This window comes from Aquarana catesbeiana, linkage group LG02 (genome assembly GCF_042186555.1).
Source record: "Aquarana catesbeiana isolate 2022-GZ linkage group LG02, ASM4218655v1, whole genome shotgun sequence".
In the NCBI taxonomy this organism is placed as follows: domain Eukaryota; kingdom Metazoa; phylum Chordata; class Amphibia; order Anura; family Ranidae; genus Aquarana; species Aquarana catesbeiana.
This window is the reverse complement of record NC_133325.1, coordinates 184499728-184522932: the sequence shown is the minus strand read 5'-3', so window position 1 is coordinate 184522932 and position 23205 is coordinate 184499728. Positions and strand designations below refer to the sequence as shown.

The 23205-nt window shown below is 45.6% G+C and overlaps 1 protein-coding gene across 2 annotated transcripts in view; it reads left to right on the top strand.

The window, feature by feature from the left end:
* The first annotated feature begins 2235 nt into the window (after positions 1-2235).
* Positions 2236-23205, top strand: part of BLOC1S1 (biogenesis of lysosomal organelles complex 1 subunit 1) — a 43449-nt gene continuing 22479 nt past the window's right edge. Inside the window, exons 1-2 of one of the 2 annotated variants that reach the window (XM_073614014.1) lie at positions 2236-2419; positions 7785-7857. In XM_073614014.1, coding sequence (XP_073470115.1) covers positions 2359-2419; positions 7785-7857 — 134 coding nt within the window. In that variant the 5' untranslated portion in view covers positions 2236-2358. The remainder of the gene's footprint in view (positions 2420-7784; positions 7858-23205) is intronic. The other variant, XM_073614015.1, reaches the window with a different exon arrangement.

Genomic DNA, 23205 nt, shown 5'->3' with positions numbered 1-23205 from the left:
TTCATCAGTAAAAGTTACATTAACCATTATGAGCCTGGTCTGAAGATATTTAAATAGGTTCATGTGGGTACTGGTGTATGAAAAGAACCAAGGTCTGTAAAGCTCTATGGAGTATGAAGTAACACCATTACAAAGGGTTAACAAAACAAGGAGAGGAGAGTAGCTGCTATGGGTAACCAAGTAAAGAATCAAGCTACAAGCAACCAATCATTAGGAGTGGTACCTGGTAAGGTGACAGGTCCTCTGGTTTTGAGAGGGTTGCTGTCTGGCTCCCTCCCTAGTAGTTGGTATCTAATAGCAACCCGATCCGAACACGCGTTACAGAGATCTATGCTGTGATCATGAGGTACAGGAAGAAAGGAGTTAAAGGGGTTGTAAACCCTTGATGAGGTTCACCTTAATGCAGTCTATGCATTAAGGTAAAAAACCTCCTGTGATGCAGTAGCCCCCCAGAGCCCCCCTTTTACTTACCTGAACCCGGTCTTTCCAGTGACAGGGACGAACACACCAGCTCCAGCCAGTATCTTGGGTCCTGATTGGAGATATTGATAGCAGCGCAGCCATTGGCTCCCGCTGCTGTCAATCAAATCCAATGACATGGGAGCCGGGGGCGGGGCTGAGTCCTACTGTCTGTGTCAATGGATGCAGCAGCAGGACACAAGAGCGTGCCCGCACGAGTGTCCCGAAGGACAGCTGCTCTCCAACGGGGCACTCGAGAAGAGGAGGAGCCAGGAGCACCCCTGAGGGACCCCAGAAAAGGTGGATCGGGGGCACTCTGTGCAAAACCAACTGCACAAAGGAGGAAAGCATGACATGTTTGTTTTTTAAAATGAACCTTTACATATCCTTTAATGATCACGCATGAGGACTGCACTAGACCCCATTCTGTTACTGGGAGTGAGGTAACAGAGGTATGGTGGACTAGGGGAGTGGGCGCAGGATCCACACCTCCCTCCTAATGCAACATACAAGATACAGTGTGTAGTGACATAGGACAAGTCACTTTTCAGAGGAACTCTGCACTTTATTAGTGCGCACAGTGAAGGCTCATTTCTAAGTTGGGGAATTGCCTTAATGTTCGCTTCTTCACATGACCGCAGTCTCCACCTGGTCCCGGGCATTGATGAGCACGCTCTGCCTGAAGGGCCCCACATGCATGGGCGCTGATAACCCCGCCCACAATTAGAGTTGCAATCCAGTGGCGGCTGATGCTCATCACAATTAGAGATGCAATCCAGGGGCGGCAAACCAATGCCAACCCAACCCCCCCTGGGAGAAGGACGGGAATGCGGCGGCGATCAGAGGCCTCCTTACCTTAGGAGGCAGATCAGGCAGACATGGATCCGGGCTGCAGCTCCTCGCTCTGGGGCCACCGCCAGGACAGGCCGAAAAGGAAGTGGGTCCTGACTGAGGCCCGATTAGCCTAGAGTCCTAAGACTCCCTGGCCAATCGGGGCTCAGGAACTGCCTCATGATTGGCCAGGAGAAGAATCAGGAAGACAGTAGCTAATATTAATTTGCTATTGTCACGCAAGTAGGTGGGCACAGGATGCAGTGCCCTATGCCCCAAGCCCCCCCTTTTTTGAAGCCAATTAGAGCCTCAAAACCCTATTGAAATCCATGCAATCCATGTAGATTAGGAGGGCGGACGCATGGATGGGGGGGAAAGGTGCCCTTTCCCCCCCCTATGGATGGGCCGCCACTGATGCAATTGATGATTTACAATTAAGGATGATCTCCGGTGTGTTTGCACATGCCATGTGCAGAGCCCGCCAGGAAGTCAGCACTGCACTAATCACAGGCAGTGAGACATTTCCTGATCTATGCAGCTGCGCATCGGGACAATGTCTCACTGCCTGTGATTAGAGCAGCGCAGTGCCATCTTCCTGGTGAGCTCTGCACGTGGGCTGTGCGAACACGCCCGAGCCCATCCTTTTTTACAATCCCAGAACTACAAGTGTATCCTAACTATTGATTGAAGTCCACTTCCCTGTGTATGGCATATTGATTGTGAGTTGTCAACTATAGCTAGATAGATTATTCCTATTAGAAGAGATCAATTGGAAAAACCACCCTATTCAAATCTAAAAAAAAACAAAACAAAAAAAAAAGACAAAGCACCCTTACTAAAAGAACTTCAGGACAGGATACATAGATGGAACTGCTAGTGATGGAATGTACAGTATAACTGTGGGCAGTGTTGCTGTACACAGCGCCATCTGCAGGGTTATGTCGTACATTGCAGGCACAGAGTACAGCGCATGCTCAGTACAGGGAAGCGCTATTTGTCTAGGAGGGGGCGTACACTCCATTGGGCACAGTATAGAGGAAGTCCTCCCCTCCTCGGTCAGGTTCTATCATGCTCTCCCGGCTACTGAAGGAACATCAGGTTAAACAGAATGAGCGGAAGGAGCTGCAAGGTACGAGAACCCCCCTATATCATCCATAGCAGGGCCTCGGCACAGCACCACATTGCACAGCGCCTTCACTATAGAGGGACAGGAGCGCGGCTCGGGGTTTGCAGGACTCTGATTGGTGGATTCTCCTGTCAATAACTGCTGTGTTACCGGAAGTGAAAGTAGAACATTAGAGACCAGGAATGATGAATGTAAATAGTGGTTGTCATCCCTCCCTGTACTCCACTCATTACTTCTCAGCTATCATATGTGTGTATAGTGCAGATTTTAGTGTGTGTGTTGGTGCGATTCATGTACATGCTTTAGACCTGGAGCTGCAGTGACTACTAAACAAAATTGAAAGCTCCTCTGCTGTGTCTCCATAATAACAAAGAGGGGGAGAGCAAACCTTACCAGATCCCCAGAACATACCTTGGCTGTAGAGTGGCCATTGCCCCAGACACCAAAGCTGCTGATCTGGAATAAGGGTGTTGCAGATCCATTTAAACTGAGGAATGGGCCTCTAAGCCTATACCCTCACCGGACACTTTATTAGGTACACCTTGCTAGTACCGGGTTGGACCCCCTTTTACATTCAGAACTGCCTTAAAGGTTTTTCACCTTTAATGCATTCTATGCATTAAGGTAAAAAAACCTTCTGTCACTCAGTAGCCCCCAGCCCCCGTTATACTTACCTAAGCCCCGTGTTTCCCACAATGGGAACGAGCACACCAGGTCTGGCCGGTGTCTCTTGTCCTGAATGGATAGATTGATAGCAGCGCAGCCATTGGCTCCCGCTGCTGTCAATCAAATCTAATGTCGCCAAGGCCGAATCCTGCTTTCTGTGTCAATAGACGCAGAAGCAGGACATGGGAGCACGCCCACACAGGTGTCCCGAAGGAGAGCGCTTCTCAGACGGGGCACTCGAGAAGAGGAGGAGCACCGCTAAGGGACCCCAGAAGAGAAGGATCGGGGCCACTCTGTGCAAAACCAACTACACAGAGGGGGTAAGTATATGTTTTTTTTTAATTAATTTATTTTTTAAACCCTGAACCTTTATAACCACTTTAAGTCTTTGTGGAATAAATTCAAGAAGGTGTCGGAAACATTCCTCAGAGATTTTGGTCCATATTGACATTATAGTACCACACAGTTGCTGCAGATTTGTTGGCTGCACTTCCATGATGCGAATCTCCCTTTCTACCACATCCCAAAGGTGCTCTATTGGGTTGAGATCTGGTGACTGTGGAGGCCATTGGAGTACAGTGATCTCATTGTCATGATCAAGAAACCAGTGGTGAGATGATTTGAGCTTTGTGACATGGTGCATTATCCTGCTGGAGGTGGCCATCAGAAGATGAGTACACTGTAGTCATAAAGTAAAAAACTGCCGCTCACTGGATAATTTCTCTTTTTTTTTGGACCATTCTCTGTTAACCCTAGAGATGGTTGTGTGTTAAAATCCCAGTAGATCAGCAGTTTTTGAAATACTCAGACCAGTCCATGTGGCACCAACAACCATGCCACATTCAAAGTCCCTAAATCCTTTCTTCCCCATTCTGATGCTCAGTTTGAACTTCAGCAGGACGTCTTCACCCCGTCTAGATGCCTAAATGCTTTGAGCAGCTGCCATGTGATGGGAACTGTGTGTTAACAGTTTGGGGATGGCCCCTTTCCTGTGCCAACATGGCTGCACGCCAGTGCACAAACAAGGTCTATAAAGACTTGGTGGAGGAACTTGACTGACCTGCACAGAGTCCTGACCTCAACCCGATAGAACACCCTTGGGATGAATTAGAGAGGAGACTGTGAGCCAGACCTTCTTGTCCACATCAGTACCTGACATCACAAATGCGTTTCTGGAAGAATGATCAAACATTCCCAAAGACACACTCCTAAACCCTGTGGACAGCCTTCCCAGAAGAGTTGAAGCTGTTCTAGTTGCAAAGGGTGGGCCAACTCAATATTGAACGCTACGGACTAAAGGCTCGTAACACACTATAAGAAAATATGGCAAACATTTTCGGCCAAAGAATTTTCATACAATTTTTTTATAATGTGTACACAACTTTTGACAGGCCATTCCGACTTTTTGTACAAAAATTCCTGAAGGGACAAACGCCACAATTTTTCTTATACGGGAACAGAAGAAACAATTTTTGTTTAATGAGTACTGTTTTCATATCAGAAAAATCAGAAAAGACTGCGCATGATCGGAAAAAATAAGCAAAAGAAAAAGCCTTTTTCGTACGAATTTTTGTTCATCGGTTCCGATTTGTAGTGACATGAGGAAAATAAGACGATTGGTCGCCCAATGTTCTTGTAGTGTGTACCCCACTTGAGGCTCCATGCACACTAGCTTTTTTTTTTTTTTTTTTTTTTTTTTTGCTCCTAGAAGCTGTTATTAGCATTTTTTTCTGCTCCTGGAGGCTAAATAGTGTTCTCCTATGTGTTTATGCACTACTTTAGGCTGTTAATGTTTTTTGAGCTTCAGCGTCTAGGAGCAGAAAAAAAAAACATTTTTGTACAGTTTCCTGGAGCATTTTTCCAGTATAAACGAAACGCTCCTAAAATCGTTTGAGATTTTTTTTTTTGCAAAAAAAATGCTAATGTTCTTAAATGCTCCTAAAACGCTAGTACCAGAGTTTTTTTTTATCCAGTGATTTTTCCAGCGCTCTGTGACTGGCCCCGGCCAGTCATGGAGCCGGAGTCTGCGGACCGGGAAGGAAGACAGGCGAAAATGGATGCGACCTCCAGCGGGGACGACGCAGGCTTTGTTTGCAGGGAAGTGTCACATATAATGTGCTAGTATGCAATGCATACTAGCACATTATGGTTAAATAAAGTGTAAATACCGCGCTAAGACAAAAGCAAAATCAGCAAAAAAGCAGCAACAATAAACCATCTAATACCTAATGGTGCTAATAAATGTCAAAGTAAGAAAAGTTGCGCTACATTAAATATTTCTTATGTAAGAAATAGTGTGAACCAATACCATACAGAAAATCAGGACACACCTGAATCAAGAGTGCATCCTGAGTATCCTAAACTCCTTCAGGTGATGTATACATAAATGAATTGTGAAATAAACAAAATAGCGACAGCTGAAAAAAATCATGTGCACATCAATCAATAAATGAAAAACGATGTCCATAAGACCATTAGTGTCCATATACAAATAAAATGAGCAGCGTTTTCTTTAGATGTGATAGAAAAAATATGTGAATTATAATCCATAGCAGGTATCAAGGTCCAGATATTCAGCCTTAAAATGTCCACAAATGAAAGACAGCTCGATGTAAACTCTGTATGTGATAACCCTTACCGGAACCGGTGGACCCCCTAAAGAGCGGGGTCATACGAGCAGACAGATATAGCCCTCTGCGGGGACACTTGAATCCTCTGGTATCTCGAGTCCTTTGGTTGCCTTGAGCGGTCCGTGAGGATTTCGCCAGATAGCAGTAAATGCTTAGCAGCTGGATGTCCCCAATCTGAAAAGAGAAGCACACTCAGGCTCCCAGCCACGAGTGAGCAGACAGAAAGGGACTCCAGTCATGTAGTAAGTTAAAATTCAAAATTTTAATGTTAACTAGATAAGCAAAAGCCCCAAGAAGACGCAAGGTATTGCGAAACATGTAGGGCTGTGCGTTGTGCTGACGTAATCACGCCACATGTGACCCGGTACACGGGTGCTTTTTATTGTTTATTTTAGCTAGCCGGCTTTTTATCTATTCATGCACCTTTTATACAATTTTTCTGTGCAATATCCCTGTACGTTACCTCTGTACATGTTGTCTTATGAGCTTTTGCTTATCTAGTTAACATTAAAATTTTGAATTTTAACTTACTACACGAATGGAGTCCCTTTCTGTCTGCTCACTTCCCGCCCAGCATATAGTAGAATGATGGCCGGGAAGTGGTTCAGTTATCCTGACTGGGCGTCATATGATGTCCAGCAGTGCGGCGATGGGTGGTGTCAGTCTGACACACTCAAACTCCGGTCTAGGTATAGAGCCTCTGTAAACGGGAAAAGCTGTGTATCGGCTTTTCCTCACGTCTGACAGACGCGAGTAGAGGAGAGCCGATCGGCTGCTCTCCTGACGGGGGGTGGGTCTGCGCTGATTGATTATCAGTGCAGCCCCCCACCCATGACAACCAGGAATGACCACCAGGGATGCCAATCAGTGCCCATCAGTAATGCCTGCCAGTGCCTTCTCATCTTACTTATTTACAAAATTTTATAACAGAAACCAAGAAAACCCTTTTTTTTTTTTTTTTTTTTTTTTCAAAATTATTGGTCTTTTTTTACTTGGCAAAAAATAAAAACCCCAGAGATGATTAAATACTACCAAAAGAAAGCTCTTTTTGTGGGAACAAAATGATAAAAATGTTGTTTGGGTACAGTGTTGCATGATCGCGCAAATGTCATTTAGAAAGCGACAGCACTGAAAGCTTAAAATTGGCTGGAAGGGGGGGAAGTGGTTAATGACCAGGCCGTTTTTTTACGATACGGCACTGTGTCACTTTAACTGGCAATTGTGCGACGTTGTACCCAAATAAAACTTATGTCCTTTTTTTCCCACAAATAGAGATTACTTTTGGTGGTATTTGATTACTTCTGCGGTTTTTATTTTTTGCACTATAAACAAAAAGAGAACAATTTTCTGCTAAAATACATATCCAATAAAAAAATTAAAATCTAATGTCTTCATCAATTTAGGCCAATATGTATTCTGCTACATATTTTTGGTAAAAAAAATCCCAATAAGTGTATATTGATTGGTTTGCGCAAGTTATAGCGTCTTCAAATAGGGGATAGATTTACTTGTAATGAAGGTGATCAGCGATTTTTAGCGGGACTGCGACATTTCGGCGGACAGATTGGATACCTAGTTGACACTATTTTGGGAACCAGTGAACCAGCGACATTACAGTGATCAGTGCTAAAAATATACACTGACGCTGTATAAATGACACTGGCAGGGAAGGGGTTAACATCAGGGGCGATCAAAGGGTTAACTGTGTTCCCTCAGTGTGTTTCTATCTGTGTGGGGGGATGGGCTCACTACATGGACACTCTGATCTGTGTTCCTGATTAGCAGGGACACTAGATCTGAGTGTCCATGCCACAGCACGGCGGTCTGCTTGTTTACATCGGCAGACCGCCATTCTGTCTCTGTGGGGAGTGATCCGCACCCCCCTAGTGGCTATTGCCAAAATTACGTACAGGTACGGGATTTTGTGCAATAAAGTGCAATTATATGTACAGCAGGCAGTCGGGAAGTGGTTAAATGTCTCTGGCCATATTTTGTATAACAATTGCAGACAAACAATTTATGTAGTGAATGAACCATGAATTTTAAACTGTTTTATGGGGTTTTTTTAACAGAAAAAAAAAGAAGGGAAGCCATTGCAGCAGCTACAACTCTGACCGAAGCTTTGGTAGACCATCTAAATGTAGGGTGAGTAAATATGTTTTATTCTATTTTTTGTTATTATTGAGAAGCTTTAAATCAAACAAATGTCAGAATGATGGTTATACATTTCACTTTCAGCAATGCTGATATTTCACATGCACATTTCAAATGCAAAATATGCAAGCATGTAGACACACCTCTATGTACACTATTGTGTAAAAGTTTTAAGTAGGTGTGAAAATATAGAAATAGAAGCCCTTGCCGGTACCCACAAATGCAGCCTCGTCTGTGCCCACCAATGCAGCCTCCCCATCTGTGCCCATCATGCAGGGAAACAGAGTAGGTGATGAGTCTGGCTGATGAGAGCCCCGAGGTACATCACAGCTTTCATTTCAATTGCCGTGTGTTCCCGCCGCTCGGCGTCACATACAGCCCCGCCCCCTGGCCGGGGAACTTTGATTCATGTCACTCGTGATTGGAGGGGTGATCTGTCTATCAAAGTCCTGGGACCAGGGGGCGGGGCTGTGTGTGACAGCAAGTGCGGGGAACACACTGCTATTGAAATGAAAGCTGCTAGTGATGTTCCCCGCGCTCTGATGATCTGGCCGCCTGCTCTCCTCTCTTCCCCCTACGTGAGCGCTGGGAGAAGGACTCCCATACAACCCGCCTGCCGGCGGTGCTCACCCCTGCTCCCAGGTAGCCATAGCTCGCCAGCCCTCAAAATCCACTCGCAATGCGAGCAGGCAAGTGGAATTTTTTTAGGGCGATTTTATATAATAAAAAAAATATATATATATTTATATTCCACAGTCATAAGGCTGAATATTCATAGAGATTATTAATCCAGAGTGTGGCTGTTTGTGTTTTTCTCAAGTCGTCTTCCAGGACCGCACCCTGAGAGATGACTGGTCCACCTGACAGGAAACACAATCAATCAAGAGGTTAAAGGCCCCCCGCCCCTCCCGATGCTCCTCAGTTTTTGATTGTGTTTCCCCACAGCGAAACCGTTTGTTATTTTTCTGTTGACCTAAAAGCCTGGGGCTGGTGGTCTCCCCCTGGGCAGCCGCTGGGTCCATCCGGATGGTTCTCATCCTTCCTGGTGGGTTTCCCAATCCGTTTCTCGGGGGGGGGGGGGAGGCAGCAGAAGCGGGACCCTGGTCGGTGACCGGGCTTCTTTCCATAGAAGAGCCCCCCCGAGTGCTGAAGAACCCTGGGTATGGTGGTGTACCCAGAACTTCAGGGGCCAAATTTCCTGTTGCCCTTCCTTACCTGTGCGGTGGCCGTGCAGTTGCAGGAGTTGGTGGTTTTCCTTCTAATGGCTGCAAGACCACAGGGGGTGAGTCTGGGACCCGTTCTGGGGTCTGGCCAGGGCTGCCGTCCGTCCGCCTGTCCACCAGCCGACTGGAACGATCGTTCACGGGGGTCGCACGGCAAGCTCTGCATGAAGAGCTTTTCTCCTTTGCTGAGTGTAGCTCAGCGTCCTGGCGTTCAGCGCCATTTTCCTGAAGATCAGGGAATGACATCACTTCCTCCTCTATGAGGAGGGAGTGGGAAGGCTGCAGCAGGAGGGAGTGGGAAGGCTGCAGCAGGAAGTGACCTCAGGTCCAGTACCACTTCCGGTCTTCGGCAAGATGGCGATGGCGCGATGCAGCCAGTACACAGAGGATATAAAAAGCCACAGGGAAGAGGTGCCCATGTCTCCTCTGCGTTCCTGTATGCAGCACCTCCAGGGAGAGATCGGAAGTAGCATGGAACATGAGAAGGGGAGACCTGTAGGGTCTGCGGCCATGGAAGAGACCACAGGGGGTGAGTCTGACCTGCCTCCAGAAGTTTAGAGGGGGAGGGTACCCCAACTCTTCTCCTCCGAATCTCACAGTGTATGCCTGTGTGTTTTTCAGGGGACGATGCTATTGCCCGTGAGGTTGCCAGCCGTCCTGTGAAATCCTCCACCCGCTCTAAAAGATGTGGGAACTGTAATGACAGGCTACCCCCAGATCATCCAAAGCCCTTCTGTCTTAAATGCATACAGAAGTTGACAGGGAAGGAGACATCTCAGATGATGAAGGAATTCCTTACTATGCAAACCTGAGATGCTGTCCACCTTAAAGTCTTTTCAAGCCACCCTTAAGCCTAGGGATTCAGAGGCTCACTCTAGTAAGGATGCCTCTTCCCAGGAGAGCTTCGCCTCCTCTAGGAGGTATTGGGCGGATGTACTGAAGTATCCACTCCCCCACGATTCAGAGGAAGAGTGTGATTCAGAAGTTCCTAATCAGGAGGTTTCTGATGAAGGGGTGGTGGACAGCCAAGAGGAGGATGGGAGGGAGGACTCCAGGTCTAGCAGACCTATATTTTCTGCCGATGACATGGAAGATCTTCTGAAAGCTATTTATGCCTCAGAAGAGATTCAGGAGCCTGCTGCACAGGTGTCCGCTCAGGATAGGATGTATAGAGGCTTGATTAAACCTCAGGCCAGGGTCCTTCCGGTACATTCCGCCCTTAAGGAAGTCATCTTAAGGGAATGGAAAGAACCAGAAAGAAGGCTTCTGAAATATAAAGCCTGGAAGCGTAGATGCCCCTTCTCTGAGGAGAATGAGGAAAGGTTTTTCAAAACTCCTAGACTAGACGCCTCCTTAGCACAGCTCTCTAAGCAGTCGGATCTTTCCTTCGAAGATACCGGTAATTTAAAGGATCAAATGGATCGTAGGGCTGAAACCATTTTACGCAGAGCCTGGGAAGCTAACTCTGCGGCTATGAGCCCCGCATTGGCCTCAGCTTGCATCACAAGGAATGCCGACACGTGGGTCTGTAAATTAATGGACCACGCATCCCGAACCTCCAAATCCAGGGAGGACCTGGATTCTCTGGAGGTCATAGGGAATGCTGTTGCATATTTAGCAGATGCTGCGGTTGAGACAGTGCGTACAACCGATAAGACAGGTGCCTTACTAAACTCAGCCAGGCGAGCCCTCTGGGTTAAAACCTGGGATGGGGATAGCTCATCCAAAACCCATCTATGTGGTCTCCCTTTTGAAGGGACGCTCCTTTTTGGTGCTGGCCTAGATCAGGCTTTAGCCAGATCTACAGAGAAAGGGAAAAAATTTCCTACCAAACCTAGGAGAGAGAGGAAGCGTTTTTTTCAAGGCCCCCAGGCAAAGAATCTCTTCTCCGAGAAAAAGGTCTCCCCTAATAGACGTTGGGGCGCAGGAAAAGACGAACAAAAGACCGGGGTTCTCTTTTCCAGCCAGAAGTCAGTTGACAAGACCCCCAAATGACTTTCCGGTAGGGGGCAGACTTTCCCACTTTGCCTCTCAGTGGGAAAGGATCACCTAGAGCCCCTATGTTCTTCGGATCATAAGAGAGGGTTACAGATTGGAGTTTCTCTCCCCTCCACCCCCCAAGTTTCTCTTGACCTGCCTTCCCAGGGATCCCTGCAAAGTGGTAGGAATCCTTCAGAATATAAGAGAGCTGGCCAGTCAGGAGGTTATAATACCTGTTCCAGTGGACCAGCAGGGTCAGGGGTTTTATTCCCACATTTTTGTGGTACCAAAACCCTCAGGAAGGTATCGTCTTATTATAAATCTAAGGAACCTCAATGTTTTTCTTCGTTACAAAACATTCCGCATGGAGAGTGTCTATTCTCTCAGGAGACATCTCCTCAAAGAGGTGTTTATGGTGACCTTAGATTTAAAAGATGCCTACCTTCATGTCCCCATTTTTCAGGGCCATCAAAGCTTCCTGAGATTTGCGATCGCCTCTCCAGGGGGAGTGCAACACTGGCAGTTCACGGCCCTCCCCTTTGGACTGGCATCCAGTCCAAGAGTCTTCACGAAGGTCATGGCAGAGGTGGTGGCTTTCCTGCACCTCCAGGGAGTGGCATTGATTCCCTACCTGGACGACATTTTGATTTACAGTCTAAATCGGGATCAACTACTTCTGGATCTATCCAGAGTAATGGAGACCTTAGAAGCCCTGGGATGGATTGTCAGCAGGGAAAAGTCCTCGCTGACTCCTGCTCAGACAAAGCTGTATCTGGGTTTCCTGGTGGACTCCTCAGAGCAAAAGTTAGTTCTTCCTCAGGGCAAGGTAGAGGGCCTCATATCAGCGGTCACGTTGCTGTTACAGGCAAGGACCATCTCCTACAGAGGCATCATGAGAGTACTGGGTCTGATGACGGCATCTATCCCAGCAGTTCCTTGGGCACAGCTACACTCCAGGCCCCTCCAACACTTTCTTCTGTCCTCTTGGGACAGAAAAAGAGACTCTCTGGACATAGAGATAGCCATCCCGGTCGAAGTAAAGAACTCCCTTCACTGGTGGCTCCTTCCTCAGAGGCTGCAAGGGGGCCTCCTTTGGAGCCAACTTCAGCCTCTCAGGATAACTACAGATGCAAGTTCCTGGGGGTGGGGAGCCCACCTGGAGGATCTAATAGCTCAGGGGTCCTGGGATTCAGAACAAAGAAGGGCCTCCTCCAACTTTCGAGAGCTGTTGGCCATAGGAGAAGCACTAAAGGCTTTCGAGGGAAGGATCAGGGGCCAGGAGGTGCAGGTCTTGTCAGACAATGCCACGGCAGTGGCGTTTCTAAATCGGGGGGGTACCAGATCCACAACACTCCTATCCCTATCAGCAGAGATCCTGTCCTGGGCGGAAAGTCGGATTCCTTCCATCTCCGCAATCCACATAAAGGGGACGTTGAATGTAGAGGCAGACTACCTCAGTCGGCAGCCGATTCTGCAGGGGGAATGGGAACTGAATCCAGAGGTCTTTTCCCTGGTAAGTCAGCAGTTCGGCGTTCCAGAGATAGATCTCTTTGCCCGCAGGAGAAGCAGAGGGGTAAAGAGATTCTTTTCCCTTGCTCGAGAGAGAGGCTCAGAGGGGATAGATGCGTTGGCACAGGTCTGGGGCTTCCAACTGGCCTATGCCTATCCCCCTCTGGGACTAATTCCGAGGGTCCTTCAAAAACTGTTCCTCTCGGAAAGCAAGTTGATTCTAATAGCCCCTTGGTGGCCCAAGAGAGCCTGGTTTCCAACCCTGCAGGATTGGTCCATAGCCCCACTGCTTTACCTCCCTGTCCGGGGCGACCATCTCCTTCAGGGTCCAGTCCGCCACCCAGACCCCAGCTTCCTTAAGCTGACGGCCTGGCTCTTGAAAGGCAGAACCTGCGGGAGAAGGGACTGCCGGACAGAGTAGTGGGATACACTGCTCCTTAGTAGGAAGCCAGTCACAAGGCGTATTTATGCCAAGACCTGGGCGATTTTCTCTCGCTGGTGTCAGGAGAGAGGGACTTCTCAAGGAGAGATCCCTGCTATCTTAGAATTTCTCCAGGATGGTGCAGATCTAGGTTTGGCAACCAAGACCCTTAAGGCACAGGTTTCAGCCTTGTCCTGTTTCCTTGAGAAACGTTTGCCATTACACCCCCTGATCAAGAGATTTCGCTTGGTCAGGGAGAGGTTGTCCCCTGTTCAAATGTCCAGGTGTCCTCCTTGGGACCTTACACTAGTACTGGAGGGGTTAACAAAGGCCCCATTTGAACCAATAGATCAGATCCCCCTTAGGATCCTGACCTTTAAATTGGTTCTTTTTACTAGCAATCACCTCAGCTAGGAGAGTAGGTGACATTCAGGCTTTTTCTATTAAAGAACCATTTTTTTCTTTATTCGAGGACAGGGTTATACTTAGGCAGGACCCCCTGTACCTCCCTAAGCTAGCATCAAAGTTCCATAGGACTCAAGAAGTGGTGCTGCCTTCCTTTTGTAGTAACCCCAAAAGTGAAGGGAAGTTTCTTTTCATTGTCTGGACGTCAGACGCTGTTTATTATCCTACCTAGAAAGGGTTAAGGAATTCAGAAGGTCCAGCCATCTTTTAGTTAATTTTTATGGCCAAAAGAAGGGCCAACAGGCATCCAAGGCTTCTATAGCTAGATGGATTAAACATACCATTTCGTTAGCCTATGAGCAGTCAGGTAAAGCAGCTCCTAGAAATCTTAGAGCGCATTCCACGCGATCTCTGGCAACCTCCGAGCGGAAAGGGCCGGAGCTTCGGTGGAGCAGATATGTAGAGCCGCTACATGGTCAAGCCAGAACACGTTCCTGAGGCATTATAGAGTGGAGTTACTATCTCCTCAGGACCTGGCATTTGGCAGGAAGGTCCTGCAAGCGGTGGTCCCGCCCTAAAGGTAGGCCTGAGCTACTTGCTCTTCTCTCAGGGTGCCGTCCTGGAAGACGACTTGAGAAAATAACCAGTTACACTTACCGGTAACGGTGTTTCTGGGAAGTCTTCCAGGACGGCAGGCCTACTTCCCACCCGTTCTATTTAGGAAAGAGGTAATGTCTAGAGTGTGGTGGTGGTTATGTTTTTCTCTCGTGCACTGGTGTGGGTCAATACTTTGTCACAACTGAGGAGCATTGGGAGGGGCGGGGGCCTTTAACCTCTTGATTGATTGTGTTTCCTGTCAGGTGGACCAGTCATCTCTCAGGGTGCTGTCCTGGAAGACTTCCCAGAAACACCGTTACCGGTAAGTGTAACTGGTTATTTTTTTATTTTAATAGTATAAATTGTGAAATACTCAAACATGTTCGATAACGACTTTCCCATAAGGAGGCTACAGTTGATTTATTGAATACCTGTCATAACAAAATATGGGGCCTGTCACTGTTGAGTGCCTTTTCCATGCTTCAGTGTATGAAGTACATACTGGCCTATCTAGGAGGAGAGTCCATCACTTATTGATAGACTGAAAGACAATGGCATCATCTCTTTTGTGTCCCTGCTCTGAGTTCTTCGGCTGTCCATGTGAAACCTCAGAGCCTGCTACAGCTCAGGAGTAAACTAGAAATCTAAAATCCTAGAGTACCAGAATCACACTTGTCTCCTGTTGGCTGGAGCAGGTAAATATGAAATATTGGGATGAGATGTTCATGAGCCATATCTCATTATTTAAAAATAGTCACCACCCTAAGGCTGATCTCCAGCTTTCAGTGACGTTTAAATAGTTTGTTTGGCCCAAACTGGTCTAAACTATCTATTTACTTTACTAAGACTCGCAGTGGCTCACAGAGCTGTATGGACTGTACGTAGCCTTGGCTATATACAGGGCTATGTTCCGGCAATGGGATGAGAACTTCCCTTCCCACTCCCAGAACAAAATAGTCTGCTGAGCAGCGCTTTGCCTGCCTTTCACAGGGAGTTTTGTATTCTATGACTGAATAATTCTGAGTAAAATAGCAAAGAGTTTTATTTGTACAAAGTTTAACTTATATATAGGTCATACATCACGACAATTGAGTGCTCTACATACCTCAGAATATACAAGCAGATACATAAACAGGTTCAATCATATTAGTCATACTACGACCAGCTGTTGCCACTCCCTTGATAGATGGATTTAGCCCACATGGGCTTTATTCCATAAGGCATCATAGGCCAACTTTGCTAATATTGGTGTTTTAAGGTGAATATCTAAAATAAAGTAGTTATATGGTAATATTCTTAGGTGATGTGTTAGGTCTATTGATGTATAGGCAAAAAGACATCTCATGGTAGTGCAAGATGACACAAACTGTCCAAAGGGTGACGTGGGGCCCTTTAAATTCCCAACCTCACCCTTTTGGGAATTTAAAGGGCCCCACACCACCCTTTGGACAGTTTGTCACACATCACCTAAGCATACTACCATATAACTACTTTATTTTAGATATTCACCTACTTAAACACCGATATTAGCAAAGTTGGCCTATGATGCCTTATGGAATAAAGCCCATGTGGACTAATTCCATCTATCAAGGGAGTGGTAACAGCTCGTCGTAAGATAATTAATATGATTGAACCTGTTTATGTATCTGCTTGTATATTCTGAGGTATGTAGAGCACTCAATTGTTGTGACGTATACCCTATATATATTAATCATAGTATTGCAGTTGATTACTGTATATTTTCCATTTTGGTGGAGCTTGGCTGTAGTTCTCTTCCTGACGAAGCGTGCAAGAACCCATGGAATGCATCTGGCTATAGTAGGGCAGATGTGTGTGTGTATGTGTGTATGTATGTATGTGTATGTGTATGTATGTATATATATATATATATATATATATATATATATATATATATATATATATATATATATATATATATATATAATATTTATTTATATGTGTGTGTGTGTGTGTGTGTATATATGTCTGTGAGTGCAACAATTACCGTATATACTCGATTATAAGTCGAATTTTTCAGCCCTTTGTTTTGGGCTGAAAGTGCCCCCCTCGACTTATACTCGAGTCACCGCCATCTGTCTGCATGATCAGCGTGTCATGCGGCCGGCGTGTGATAATACCGTTCGGAGGCTATTCCAGCTTTTAAAAGCCGCGCCTCCTGCTCGTCTGATAGGCTGAACACTCCATTTCCCAGCTGTCAGTGTACAGCCTATAACGGACATTCTCTCATCCTCGTCCGTGGTATGAGAATGAGAGAATGTTCGTGATAGGCTGAGTGTTCTGCCTATCACAGACGAGGAGGAGGCGCGGCTTTTGAACAGTGGAATGGCCGCCGAAGTGTATTATCACACGCTGATGGGAGGATGGAGATCGCCACCGGGAGGATGCACACAGGACACATGCACACAGGGACACATGCACATGTACAGGACACAGAGAGATGCAGATGGGCATTGTTGACCCTCTTTCCACTTACAGTAACTGCTGCATTTCTCACCCTCGTCTTATACTCGGGTCAATAAGTTTTTCCCAGTTTTTTGTGGTAAATTAGGGGCCTCGACTTATACTCGGATCGACTTATACTCGAGTGTATACGGTATGTGTCTTTGTGCACTGTTTACATGATTTTAAACTTTTGTACAAATAAAACTCTTGCTATTTTACTTAAGTGGTACCGTTAAAGTCCTCTATCTAGTTTCCAGGGGTTTTTATGCAATTTTTGGTCATAGGATGTGTTACAGGACATCAATGTTGAACGTTTAACGGTCCCTCCTCCCCAATTTATTTTTCTTATTGAATAATTCTGAGTGGGAGAGGGCGGCAGATTATGACACAAATTTTAAGACAATACAAGTACCAGTACTTTTTTCAAGTACTCACCGATGTTTTGTTTTTTTTTTTGTTATGTCATGTGATGGGTGGCATTGATGAGACGTGGACAGTGTCAATAGTTTTTTATTTTTATTTATTTTTTTGCAATTTTATTTTGTACAATTTTTAGATTTTTTTTTTTTTTTTTTTAATCAACCCTGTTGGGGGGGGGGGGGGGGGGGGCTTTGGTGAGATGTCAGGGGTTTAGACCCCTGACATCTCCCCTTTGAGACATGGAAAGGGACTGAGGACACACATTCCCCGGTCCCTTTCTCTGTAGTCTCAGCTGCACAGAAGATGAATGGACAGGAAACAGCGGCTCCTCTATTCATAAATTAAAGCATCGTAAACATGGTCAGTTATGAATGGACAGAGTCAGTGACTGTCCATTCAGAAAAGGAAGGAGCCAGTAAATTACATATATACCAGCTCCTTCTTCTGTTCTCCATTCTGAAATATCAGGGGGGGGGGGGGTTAGAGGAACACAGAGATGGACCAGAGGGTGATCGGAGGAGGATACAGGGAACAGTCAGGGACGATCTGTGCGGCGATGGGGGGGAGTTACAATCACCGATCTCCCTGTGTGGCTTTCAATAAAGCAGCTGTAAGCCGGGGGGGGGGGGGGATGGAGGAGGAGGAGGAGGAGGAGGAGGAGGAGGAGAAGTGGCTGTTGGATGCTTTATTGAAAGCCACACAGGGAGACTGGCGATTTTTAACTCCCCACACTGCCGCACCGATCATCCCTGACTGTCCAGGTATCGGGTCAAGCATCGGAGCATTTGCACAAGTACTCATGCAAATGCTTGGTATTGGCACCAATACTAGTATCCTTTTCGATGCATCCCTAGTCACAGGAGAGGAGTGGATAAAGTAGCTTGTGTGTGTGTGTGTGTGTTGTTTACCTCTGCACATACATACGCACATACATAGGATATAAAAAAGTCTACACACCTCTATAAAAATGCCAGGTTTTTGAGATGTAAAAAAACAGACCCAGATAAGTCACTTATGATTTTTTTCCAACTTTAAAGTGATTTAAAAGGGTAAAGTATTCTTCTCTTTAAAATAAGAGGGTATATTTATATTTACCTGCTCTGTGCAGTCCCTTCTTCCTTTTTTTTTTTTTTTTTTTTTTTTCTCTTTTACAATTCTCCCACATCTTCTTCGTTCTGGAGCCAGGCTGTGTTTCCATAGACAAACACAGCGTGGCTCGGCCATGCCCCCTGCTCCCCCCTCACAGGATTTGACTGACAGCAGCTGCTGCTTGCCTGTGTCTCCTGTGAGACCAGGAACTTAGTGGAGTGATGCTGCAGACAGAACAGTGCTGGATTGTGAGAGGAGCCAGGTAAGTGTTTAGGGACAGGGATGCTGAAGAGCTAGTGGGACCTAGTGTAATTTAATGTGGTCAATAAGCTGCGCAATTCAGATAAAAACACTGAAATCTGAAAACTCAGAAATCTCTAAAAGGGAGTAAATCTAAAAAAAACGTACAATAATGTCGTTGTATAATTATGCACACTATTAATCACTTCAGCCCCGGAAGGATTTACCCCCTTAATGATCAGGCCATTTTTTGCGATACAGCACTGTTTCGCTTTAACTGAGAATTTCGTGGTTGTGTGACGCTGTACCCAAACAAAATTGAGGTCATTTTTTTTCCCCACAAATAGAGCTTTCTTTTGGTTCTATTTGATCACCTCTGCGGTTTTTATTTTTTGCGCTTTAAACAAAAAAAGACAGACCATTTTGAAAAAAAAAAAAAACAATATTTTTTTTACTTTTTGCTATAATAAATATCCCAAAAAATTAAAATAAACAAATCACAATAAGCGTATATTGAGTTTTTTTGTTTTTTTGCGCAAAAGTTATAGCGTCTACAAAATAGGTGATATATTTATGGCATTTTTATTTATGTAGATTTTTTTTTTTTTTTTTTTTTTTTTTTTTACACATAATGGCGGTGATTGGCGATTTTTAGCGGGATTACGACATTCAGATTGGACACTTGGGACTTTTTTGGGACCAGTGACATTTATACAGTGATCAGAGCTAAAAATAGCTACTGATTACTGTATAAATGACACTGGCAGGGAAGGGGTTAACACTAGGGGGGCGATCAAGGGGTTAGGTGTTCCCTAGGGAGGTGTTTTCTGTGGGGGGGAGTGTACTGACTAGAGCTCACTGTTCCTGATCACTAGGAACAGCAGATCTCTTTCTACTCCCCTGTCAGAACGGGGATATGTTTATTTACTTTGACAGATCACCCGTTCTGGCTCTCTGTGAAGCAATTGCGGCCGCTGGCCACGCACATCGACTCTGGCGACGCGCACCTGCTAAAGCCTTTAAAGGGACCGCCATATCAGTGCGGCAATTCACGCAGCCGAGCCAACCTGCCGCTGTATAATACGGTGGCTGGTCGGCAAGCGGTTAAACTAACTAATACTAAGCACCTTTTTGATTTTATGACAGTGTTCAGTCTTTTGGGGTAGGAGTCTATCCACATGGCCTTGGGAATCTTTGGCCACTCTTCCTTGCAGAAGTGGCGGCACAGTGGTGTAGTGGGTAGCACTCTCGCCTAGCAGTAAAAAGGGTCGCTCGTTGGAATCCCAACCACGACACTACCTGCCTGGAGTTTGAATGTTCTCCCTGTGCCTGCGTGGGTTTCCTCCGGGTACTCTGGGTTTCCTCCCACACTCCAAAGACATGCTGGTAGGTTAATTTGGCTTCTGTCCAAAATTGGCCCTAGTATATGAATGGGGACCTTGGATTGAGGGTACGGACTGATGTGAGTAAGGGATGTACAGGGTTAGGGACAATTGTAGACACACACTCACTCAGGTTGAACTGGATGGACTGGTGTCTTTATTCAACCTTACTAACTTACTAAGCGCTCCAAATCTGTTAGATTATGGTGGCTTCTCCTGTGCACAGCCCTCTTCAGGTCACCCCCCAGATTTTCAAAAAAAGGGGTCATTTGGGGGGTATTTGTACTGTTCTGGCATTTTAGGGCTTCAAGAAATGAGAGGCAGTCACTGCATCAGGATTGATCAATTATATCTATATCTATCCTAGTTTGTGGAATCTATAACTTTCATACAGAGCAGACTAAATGAGCACTGATTTATTTTTATTTTTTATTATTTTTTTGGATTTTGGGTTATTTTTACCATAGAAATGTAGCGGACTACGTTTTGGCCTAAATTTATCAAGAAAAACGTTATAACAGAACCTAAAACTCTTTTGGTATTTTTTTTTTTTTTTTTTGCTTATATAACAAAAAATAAACCCAGCAGTGATTTAAAGAATAAGTTCACACTTTGTAACATGTTAGACACATATTCAGGCTGTAATGTAACAGGTTACAAACGGATAAACCCCCCCCGCCCCCCAGTTCCCGTTTTGGAAGCGAGCAGAGGGATTTAATAGACCATAAATGTAATAGTAAGTAGCCAAATACGCATCAACAATTTTTTTCTTATCTTAAAAAAAAAAAAAAAGTAACAAAAAATAGTGAGATATAGCATATATATTGTGAGTGGAATTTGACCCACTATTATGACTGAATTTAAATAATGTTCATTACCATTATATTGTTTTACCTTTTCTATAAGAACCATTTATCATTCAAGTCAACAGCTTGTACTTTGAGCCTGGGTTCACACTATTGCGAACACAGACATTGCTTGTGATTCATACCTCATTGCTGTTCAGACCACATGCCTGATGTCTGTGCGATGCGAGATCAGCCATAGTTTGTATGGCTGAACTCACATTGCATTTGCATGAAAATGCTGCAGGAACTTTTTTTTCCCTACACTGGAATCAGATTGCATGGGTGATGGCACCCATGCGATCCGATTCCTGTCCGGATTCACAGTTCGCACTGCGATCTGTGAACCAATCTTGGGGTGTCCATTTGTATTGACACCTGCAGTGGTTCGCAAAGGGCAGTGTGAACTGCCTGCGATGGAGATGTGATGCGGGAACCCGCACTGGAATCTCGCTGGTCCCCGCATCGCAATAGTGTGAACCAGGGCTTAATTGTATATTTGTTGAAACTTTCACCAACTTGAATCACCATTGTTACTGTTGGAAAGAACAGCATGGTTGCCAATAAACTGACAATACTGTCGGTATGCATTATACTTATCTATGCAGAAGGTGGCGCTGTAGTATTATAGTGTTCTAGTATACTATGATAGTCAGAGCGAAAAAAAACAAACCTTTTATTGGACTTTTAAGGCACACCTAGTAAAAGTATTTGGAAGTATTACAGTAAAAGATTGTATTATTTATTAAATACATAAAAATAAACATATAAAAAAGGAATGTATTGTACTTTTATGATATTATCACCATCTTCCAGCATAACAGATATGATCCTCTTGCACCCAACACGTTTCAGAGTACAGATCTCTCCTTCAGGGGTGTATATTGAAGAGGAAAATGTATCTAGCATTTTTATTAGGGGTGCGCATCTTCACTGGTCTCACGATTCGATTACGATTATCTGGTCAATGATTTGATTCGGTTCCGCGATGCATCGCGATTACCGACGAGCTCCCACTTCCGCTTGGGTCGCCTAGGTGGCCCTTCCTCCCTGCAATCTTCTGGGACACATCACAGTTCCCAGAAGATTGCCTGGCTATGTAGGACAGCGCAGTGAGACAGGCACACCCGGCTGTGAAGCTGCAAGCTGTCACAGCCGGATGCCCACAGTGGTATTGCCAGCGCCGTGGACAGGCAGGGGAGAAAATGGAGGGTTTGGGTGGCCACGCCGCTGGATTGTGGGACAGGTGAGTGTCTTTTTATTAAAAGTCAGAAGATACACTTTTTTTGTAGCTGCTGACTTTTAATAAACAAAAAATTTACTAGGCGGCCCCTGCCTGCCAGCGATCTTCTGGGTCCCAGAAGATTGGCTGGCCAATGGCAGAGCACAGTGCGGCTTGTGCAGTCTGCGCCCGGCTGTGAAGCCATAAGCTGTCACAGGCGGGTGTCACTGCCCACAGTAGATATGACGGCGCCGAGGAAAGGGAGAGGAGTGAGACTCCGTGCGGCCGCATCGCTGGAGCGTGGGACAGGTGAATGTCTGATTATTAAAAGTCAGCAGCTACACTTTTTGTAGCTGCTGACTTTTAATAAACTAAAAAACTGGTGGAACTCCACTTTACGTAGTGTACTAATCCGGTGCACTACAAGGTACAGGAATTCACACACACGACTGCTGGGAGGTCAGGAGGGATTACAATCCACAACTGACAAACAGCCCTGTGAAGTTCCTGTACTGTCTCTGTGATGGCATTTCTCTGGGCTCCCCCGTTTGCACCTTCCAGCACACTAGGAGTTAACACAGTGGAATGTGCAAACTGGGGGGGGGGGGGCCCAGAGAAATAATGTCACAGAGCACATGTAGGAGACAGTGTAAGTAGAATACAAACACATTTGTACTCTACATTAGGGCTGAAACAACTAATCGATTAATCGACAACTAATCGATTATCAAATTAATCGATTACTATTTTCATAATCGATTAATCGGCCAGTAACATAATGGGGTTAAAAAAAACTAAAACGAGCCCCTTATAGTATAAAAAGAGCAAATAATCGCTACTGTAGATGTTACTTTCACAGTTCTACAATAAAAAAAAAAAATGAACCCCTTACAGTAGTGATTATCTGCTAGCAGGTTGTCATAGTAGACACAGCACGTCCTGACATCCAGCAAAAAATTGTGGTGGATACAGGACGTGCTCAAGATTGTGTATTAAAATACTCCTCTCCTCTCCCCTGCAGTCAGCTGGCGCCGATAATTGTGACAGCTGATGTCTCTGGAGGGAAGGGGAGGAAACAAGTCTCTCCGCACCGGTCCCCTGAGCCGCGTTCGCGCCACCTCGTCCACAGTGCACATGCGCGAAGCGCCGTCACGTTGGAACGACATCACGCGTGCGTCACCCACTGACACAGATGGCTTCACCGGTGGACTGCGCATGTCTGCTGGAGTAGCACGATGGAGGCCGGACAAAGATGTAGATATATCTGTAGCCTCACAGAGCCCGCCACGGGTTACCTAGCCAGGGCGGCTTAGTGTGCCGGGCGGTCCAATGGCCTTTCTGTGGGGCAGGGAAGCGGGAGTAAGACTGCAAAGGGGAGATGCATTTGTAAATTAATTATTAAAGGCAAATGCAATGTGTATCTACACATACGTGCATATACACATACATATTATTAATACAAGATGTAAACACACGTTCTAAATGACATGGATATTAAGGTAATTTGATATTACAGAGATCTGAGCAGAAAGCAGATGCACAT